Raw genomic sequence first — 8,997 nt, forward strand, 5'->3', positions numbered from 1 at the left:
CTTTTTACAAATTTTGCAGACCCCCAAGCACTGGCTCATGAACCCCCAGTGGACCCAGTTTGAGAACCACTGGTTTACACATGTTGAACACAGTTGAAAAGTTGCAGCTCCGAAACTTGAACATCAGCACGAGAAGCTGATGAAGAGCCGTCTGGTCTGACTTCACTGTAACATCAGACTCTCGTGTCTTGGTCAGAGTAACGTATCCATTATAAAGCTCTATAGTGGTGTCTCCCCCCACCCCCCACCCCCACAGAGTATTGACCCTCACCCTTTTTTGTGAGAAGCTGCCTATTTATGAGCTGTGGGAGTCTAGAGTAACAGCACAGGGGAGCAGGTGGGGAGAGGACATGACTAGAGGACAAACCTCGGAAGCATTTAGTTCATGTAAAGCCGTTGTTTTGATTAATTTTATTTTAACAATGCCTCTTTATATTTTGAATAAACTGGATCAATGCAGCTAATTACATGTGCTGGAATGGAGGCTGTGGTGATCCACATGTGCGAATAGAAAGAGCCGTATTAGTGCTGCATGGGCTGCTTGCAATATCTGCTGTCATTTGGGGCCGTGTGCGTGCGTGCACGTGAGGAATTGATAGTGGAGGTTTGTGCGCTGCAGATGGCTCCTGAATAGATGGGGCCTTTCCTTCATTACCATAACAACAGAGCTTGGTGTGCTGCTGCTGGAGAGCAGCACTTCCCACCCACAGCTCTGCGTGCAGCATCATGTTCGCTCCTTTAAGGCTCCACCACATTTTCAAACGTCACCCTATTAGTGAACAGCTAAGCAACTTTCAAACGCCATTTTTCTCACACTGTTTGTTTCCACAGAGCTCTGCTGGACAGCGAAGGCCTCAGGGCAGATAAGCCAAGAAATGTTTCCATCAGAGGTAATCAAATAAAGAATGGACATCATGCCTGTCACGTTCCGTCTGCTGTGATTCATGTCACATGACTTGTCTCCTTCATGTCTATTCCTCCCCCTTTTTGCTCGGAGTATCATTTCACTGTGTCTAAGTAAAAGCTCCTCTGAGTGGGAGGCTCTTCTGAGTGTTTGATAGAGTTTGTAATCGAATTTGTCTTACTGGAGGAGACTGCTGGTGGGGTGGGGGGGTTGAAGAAGGGGGCTGAGCTAGGCACTTTGAGTCCTGTAATATAAGCCACCAAGGACCCCTCTGGTTATTGAGTCATATGCCTTGGCTTTCCCGTATCCTGGACAGCAATGAAAGGAAATGACGATCAATATTTCCCCATTAGTGTTCAAACTGACTTGAGAACATGCATTTTAAAAACGCTGCGGTGGTGCAGAGTCTCCTTATTTAACCCCTCACACCAGTCGTATTCTGTGGGGAAATCAGAAACTTTACAATAGAATGTCCTAACCAATCGTTTTTTCTTTCATTTAATCTCCACCTGTTAGTGACGTATATGTACAAGTCATTATTATTACAGTAGCTTCGCTCATTGTTAATTCATGAATTCTTTTTTTCCACAGATGCAGATTGGAGACCTCATGGGGTCCAAAAGAATTACCAGACCCAGCTGCCTGCTAGCTTCAGGCCCACTTTCCCCTCATCTGTCCTCAGTACAACCAGAACCAGAGGAACTGCCACACAGATCAAGAGTACAAAACCTGCAACTTTAAGTGAAACTCCAACTTTTTCAAGCAAACGCGTAGATACATTAAAGCCAGCAACATTAGAAAGCCGTTATCCAAAAAGTGTTCTGGATAAAGATGACAAAAACTTTAGATCACAGGAGGTGCATGAGAAAGTCACAGATGCAAAGCTTTTATCTCATTCTAATGAGCAGGAGGCACCTGCTAATACCTTGGAGGTAGAAGATGAAGAGGAGAGGATCAGTGTTGATATTGAGCCTGCTGAGGAACAAATGGAGAATGAGTTCGTTGTTAGTCAGAAGGTTGCATCTGGCCTCAGAAATGAGCCACCTTTAGATGACGAAGCTGGTCTCTATCACTTCACAACACAAAACCTTACATTGTGCAGTTTCCACGAGCCAGAAGAACCCACGTGTGCCTCAGATGAACTGGATCAGGTGGCCTTTGAGGAGAAAAGTGAAAACGAAGATGTGCTACAGTCACAGGCTCAAGATGTTTCCATGACGATACGGCATGTTGACAAAGAGGTAGAACATGTACAAGAGGAAACATCCGATTCAGAAACTGAAGCCATGCTTGAACCAACATTTGAATCCAGACCAAGCAGTCTGGACTCTGAATATGAACAAGTAGGAACTATTTTTAACCAAGTGACAGATCACAGTACAGATAAAGACATTTCAAACGATCATTCTGTTGTGAAAAGACAAGAATCGAGCAGCTCAGTGGTAGGAACAGATAAAAAGGAAGTTGAGGATAAGTTGTACCCTGATGGAGAAGAGATGGATACATGGGACAGCATCATCGAGAGGAAGGTCAATGTAAAGTCAGATGATGAAATAAAAACTGAAGAACCAAAACAACATGCTGAGCCAGAGGAGGACATATCAGCAAAAGAACCAGAGAACATAGAAGCTCTCCAGACTGACGATGTGGCCTCTTCATTGATGCTAACACAAGTGGATGAAGGACAAGACACTACGTTGGACCAAGGACACACTGTGTCTCCTGACAAAGAAGAAATTTACGAAGAGGACTCTCAGAATGTGTCTGTGTCGTGGAGGATGGAGCTGGAGAGTGACAGCTATGCTCAAGAAAACACTGTTGCTGACACTCGTCCCTTGATTCGATATAAAAGCGATGACACGGACGCTAACACCCAAGCATCGCACATTGACGAGAGCGAGTCCAGTGAAGGTGAGCAGGACAAAAAGATGGACGAGGCAGGAACGGGAATGTGGAGCGACAAGTCCAAGACATTTGGTACTATGGAAGATTTATGTGAGGAAGTTGAAGAAGAAACAGTAGACGAGGACTACAATCTGGGATACACTCACGCTGAAGATAGAGATGTCAGCCAAGGTACAATCGTAAGTGAGCATGCTACAGTGGTGACTGACAGAGAAAATTCAGAAGAGATGCTGAAAAATGTCAGCGAGGAACGTTGGAAAAAAGAAACCGAAGAGCCGGTGGGAGCCATTATACACACCGATGTAGACTATGACAAACAGTTAGTGACAGAGAAAGTCATGGAACAGGAATTAGAAAAACTGTCGACGGATAGATACAGTGTTCATTCTGCACAGCAGCAAATCGGTGAAGAAATCCTACAAATGGATGACAAGTCTGTGGAGGAGGTGAATGAGCAAGCGGAGCCTGAAAAAGCAAAAGCAGACTGCTCGTCTTCCAGTGAGCCTGGAACGAGTGAAAACCGTGAAGACGTATTATCGACTCTAGAACAAACTTTAGACGGCCAAGTGTTTAGTGAGCCATATGCAGTGATGCATCCATCAAACACTATAGCTGAAGAAGTACAACACAAAGACCACAAAACCATGGATGAGCCAGAGAAAGGAGGAGAAGGTGAACACAATGTATTCATAGCACCGGATGCTGACGCAACAGAAGGCTGTTTTGGCTTCACTGAGTTCATCAGCAGACCTGAAATAGAAGCTACGGAGGACACAAAGAACCCAGAGGATCCAGACTCTGTGGTACAGGTGAAAGCAGATCAGATAAACCTGCATGACATACCTGCTGCACCAGAGGCCCTACCTATAGAAACACCCAAAGATTATCAAGAACACGTCATTGACGATACTGAGAACTTTCCCAAGTTTCCTGCAGAAACAGATGAATGGGAAGCTTTAGAAAAGCCAATACAAGTATTAGAGGTCAGAGAGCAAAAGAAACATGATCAAAACTATGAAAATGTGCCAGAATTAGCTGAAGATGATGTCATCACACATCAAGAAGAGCCTTTCAAAACTACCCCTGACAGTGTACCCATTCAAAACGACATCTTCATAGTGAAAGATGCAACAGACCGCAGCCTCCATAGCCTCTTCACTTCTGATGTAAAGAATGATTTCTGGGTGTCCTCCCTAGAGAGCGGAGCCACTTATAAACCAGAATGGAATGAAACAGTTGAGCAAACTAATCAGAATCAAGAATTCACCGATAACCAGGTTTGGGGAAATTTGGGAAAGCCAAAGGTGGTTAATGGAAACTCCAAGTCAGAGGTTGACTCGTCTGGAGACCTGGGCGCCATGAAAGAGCAGGAACAGGTGCACGTGGAAGTGAAAAAAGTGTTGGTCCATTCCGAGGAGTCTGAAGTTGAGGCTGAGTCGTGGTCATCTGGAGAAGAACCAGTCTAGTGTAGTAACGAGGTAGGGTTCAGTTAGCTTTTAATGCTACACGTGTTTGTCAGGGGAGGAATTAGGTTTCTCTGGAACGTGTTCACATTAAAAACCAAAGTCGTGCCTCGGTGCATTCCTTAGTCATCAACTCTCACTTATTTATTTATTTTTTTCAGCTGAACATTGTTTGTGCATGTGGTAGAAGATTCTGCTTGCTAGCATGAGGGAACAACAAGAAGAAAGAACAAAAAAATAATTTGAAAGTCAAAGCAGTTATTGACGAGTGCCTAATCTGATTTTGCTAGCTAACAGAAATCAATAAGACTGGAAGAGTCGGAGTCCTTGTAGAGCTGCTATTTTACTGTGACCGTTTTACTTTATATGGAAAAGATTCACTTGTCTTTGCATGTTTTACATATGCAGAATGCTTTGTTCTCAATTACCTCCCAAGAATGTTCATTTAATCCATGATACATTTACTGAAGGAAATAAAAGTGTAGACTCAAGATGTACTCTGTGTCTTCTATGAAATCTTTGACTCCTACTTTGTTTTCACTTTTCAATAAATAATTATTGCAAACAGATGTAAAAAAAAAAAAAATTGTTCTATTCTGGTAGAAAAATCTGTTGAGTCAATGGTGTTGACTGTGTTTTGTAGAATAGTGAATAAAAAGCATACTGATCAGTAATTTAGCAATAAAATGCAGAATTGTCATCTTTTGTTAAATATTAGTAAGCATGATGCAAAACTGATGCTGAAAATCAGCAAAAGCCCGAACCTTTTACTATCACAGATGATTTAAAATATTGTTCTGGTTATAGAAGAACAAAACAACAGAACAAAACCACCTTTTTCCACCTGGAAACATCTTATCTAAAAATGATGCAGAAAACTGGTTCATGCATTTGTCACATCTAGACTGGACTATTGCAATGGTTTGTTATCTGGGTGTCCAAATACTTCTTTAAAACATCTTCAGTTGATCCAAAATGCTGCTGCCAGAGGTTTAACTGGAGTTAGTAGGAGAGATCATGTCTCTCCAGTTTTAGCTTCTCTCCATTGGCTCCCTGTCAAATCCAGAATAGAATTCAAAATCCTACTTCTGACCTACAAAGCTCTCAACAACCTAGCTCCATCTTGTATTACAGATCTTATTGTTCCATATTTTCCTAACAGAGCACTTCACTCTCAGACTGCAGGCTTACTTGTGGTCCCTAAAGTTTCCAAAAGCAGAATGGGAGGAAGATCTTCCAGTTATCAGGCTCCACTCTTGTGGAACCAACTTCCAGTTTCTGTCCATGAGGCTGACACACTGTCCAGTTTTAAGACTTTCCTTTTTGATAAATCCTATAGTTAGGGTTGGCTTGTTGCTGCCTTAAACTTAGACTACTGGAGGACAAATTGACCTATTTTCCTTAAATGAATTGTTAAAATTGAATAGTTTTCATTTGATACTATTTCTACCTTAAGAGATTCTTGACCTGCCATTGTGTATCTGTTCCTACCAAACCCAGCCAGTCGAAGCAGATGGTCGCTTGTCCTGAGCCTGGTTCTGCTAAAGGTTTCTTCCTCATGAGGGAGTTTTTCCTTTCCACTGTCGCCTTCATGCTTGCTCAAGATGAGAGTTTTGTGATGGCGTTAAATTCAAAGCAGTCTGCTCCTCAGATAAATAATGTTAAATTATTATTTTTATGTATGGATGTTTCTGTTCAGTGCCCTGAGACGACTTCTGTTGTGACTTGGTGCTAAATAAATAAACTGAATTGAATTGTTTTAGTTGTACAAATTGTAGTTGATAAAGATGCATACATTTGTTGAGCAAACAAAAACTGTGAATAATGTGCGTATTAAGCATGTTCACAGTGTAAAACAACAGGTTTTCAAATCCAACAGAGGAACTGACATTGAAAATTTAAAAAAAAAAAAAATTATAATAACTCCTGACGGACACTTGAAATGTCCTGTCATGGACTTGTGACCTGCAGGGTGTACCCTGCCTCTCCCACTATGACCACTGGGGACTGGCACACCCAACCACCTTGAATGGAAAAGTGGGTAAAGAAAACAAATGATCGGATGTCCCATACAACACTGAGTACCAGCAGAAGAAAGCTGTTGATGAAATTTTACAACTTCCTGTCATTTAAAAAAAGAAACGACAAATCAACTCGTTAGTGAGAAGATATTTTAAATCTAAAATTTCTCTTTGACTCAGAGAACAGTTGCATCTTTAGCAGCAGGTCAAGAAAGCAGCTGCTTGCAGACTTCCAGCAGCATCCAACTATCCTCCCCTCGGGGTTTGCACTATGAAAGACTGTGGGTGTGTGTTTGCGTGTTCAACACACCAGTTCATATGACTTTGCAGCAGGCATGTCAACGTAGTCCCACGGGGCCTTTTGACAAACATTCAGCCATTCTGTGAGATTCTCCTGCAAAAAAAGAACAACGCAACCTTACTTCTCGTCTCCATGCATCTCCTGCCCAACTCTCCCCATCTCGTCTTTCATTCGTCAGTTTGCTGAACAGCGATTGCTGTTTGAGAGGCGGCTCGCCTCCTCTCTGACCAAATCTTCTCGGTTGGACATTGAGTGAGGAAGAAAGCTGCAGATGGCTGCATTCAGTGTGACAATGCTGAAGCGTAGGAATGTCATTACGACAGCAGTCTGGCATGCCAGTGTTCTCCAATCATCAATAGAACATTCCTACCCATAAAAACACTTTAAAAGGACTGATTACGATTAGAATTGTTTTTATTTTTTAAGAAGAGAACAATAACCACATCATGATTTGTTACTGTGCTAGTCTATAATTACTAATGTGGCCTCCTTATAACAAAGTGGGGTCTATCATGGGAGCAGTTCCTTTTGAGTTATGGAAGTACCAACAGGCTTTACACGTTTGGCACAACTAATTAACCACCTGGGATGTTTCTCTTCATGGTCACATGAATCATTATTTTCTTTGGCAACTTTAAACCTTGTTGTTGGGTTTATGTCAGCGTTCAGTGACACGTGTTTACTTACTGCATGCCAGGCTTTCCCTAACAAGCTCCCAGGTTACAACAAAACCTGGTAAAGCAGTTAATGGAGTATTCTTGTGTTTGATGAACCTTACCAGCTAAATCAGAACATGTTCTGTGTAAATTAAACCGATAATAATAATAATAATAATAATAATTAAACACTACCAGCTGAAACATCTTCATTTGTTTGTTCTTTATTTTTATTTTAGCCATTTTGGGTGGCCTTAATGTGTTTTAGTCATCTTACACAATTATTATTTGCTTTAAAAAAAGCTTTTATCACAAAAGAAGAGGGAAATTCAGCACCAAAAATAAAAACAACAACAGCAACAACAACAAAGAGACAGAAATCTCTATGGACGGTTCATTGGTCCAGTCATGTCTAAGATCTATTGGTCATGGGGGAGGTGTGTTTCCAAAAGTCCATTTACAAAAACCTACATCTCTTTTATCACTTTCTGAATGTGTGCACGCACCGTCTCTGAAGGCCATCTGCCATCTATCGTCCATCTTTATTGATTTACTCCTCGTGTTATGGGTGATTGATGGAGAGATACCTGAGGAGGGGGAGTTATATCAACTCAGGTCAGTGAATGTGGAGCAACGTAAAAGCTGCAAGAGAAAAGAACAAATCCACATACAACAAACTGAAAAGTTGAATAATATTCCTGCAACACGTTGCGAGACGTTATTCTTAGAATTGTATAAAAAAGTGAAACCACAGGGGGCTTTACAACAGTGATAAGTTAATAAGCTTATTAATTAATATTGATTTAATAAAGTCCCCTACATGTAGCGAACATTGTGTTTAGCAACATGTGTTGCTTGTGTGCAACAAACCCCCTATAAATCAAAACAGTAGCTTTCTTTTTTAGGCTAATAAAGTCTTCACTCCCCCTTAACCACAGACTTTAAAATGTATATATTTTCAATGAATAACTTTGATTCTTGGCTCTGAGCCCCTTCTTGTTTGCTCTGGTGATGGACCGACTAACAGATGAGGTCAGGCAGGAATCTCCGTGGACTATGAAGTTTGCAGATGACATTGTGATCTGTGGTGAGAACAGGGAACAGGTGGAAGAGAACTTGGAGAGGTGGAGGTATGCTCTTTAAAGAAAAGGAATAAAAGTCAGCCGTAGTAAGACAAAGTGTATGTGTGTGAATGAGAGGAAGGCCGGTGGAACAGTGAGGCTACGAGGAGCAGAGGTCACAAAGGTCACAAAGGTCAGGACTTCAAGTACTTGGGGTCCACTGTCCAGGGAAATGGTGAGTGTGGTAAAGAGGTGAAAAAGAGAGTTCAGGAGGGATTTATGGCTAAAAGGGTGTCAGCAAAGGTCAAAAGAAAAGTTTACAAGACAGTGGTGAGACCAGCTATGTTGTATGGTCTGGAGACAGAGACATGGACAAAAAGACAGGAGACAGAACTGGAAGTGGCAGAAATGAAGATGTTCAGGTTCTCCTTAGGAGTGACAAGGATGAATAAGATCAGGAATGAGAACATCAGAGGTACAGCACAGGTTGAACAACTGGGAGATAAAGTTAGAGAGGCCAGACTGAGATGGTTTGGACACGTCCAGAGGAGGGACAGTGGGTATACTGGTAGAAGGATGTTAGAAAAGCAGCTGCAGGAACAAGACAGATATCTATCTATCTATCTATCTATCTATCTCATATATATATATATATATATATATATATATATATATATATATATATA

General features: G+C 41.6%; 1 protein-coding gene across 1 annotated transcript in view; it reads left to right on the forward strand.

Annotated features, from left to right (window-relative positions):
• nes (nestin) overlaps positions 1–4,489 on the forward strand; it is an 8,487-nt gene extending 3,998 nt beyond the window's left edge. The window contains exons 3-4 of the mRNA XM_037676772.1: positions 832–890; positions 1,496–4,489. Coding sequence (XP_037532700.1) covers positions 832–890; positions 1,496–4,275 — 2,839 coding nt within the window. The 3' untranslated portion in view covers positions 4,276–4,489. The remainder of the gene's footprint in view (positions 1–831; positions 891–1,495) is intronic.
• Positions 4,490–8,997: the final 4,508 nt, after the last annotated feature.

This window comes from Nematolebias whitei, chromosome 5 (genome assembly GCF_014905685.2).
Source record: "Nematolebias whitei isolate Nwh7 chromosome 5, NemWhi1, whole genome shotgun sequence".
Lineage (NCBI taxonomy): Eukaryota > Metazoa > Chordata > Actinopteri > Cyprinodontiformes > Rivulidae > Nematolebias > Nematolebias whitei.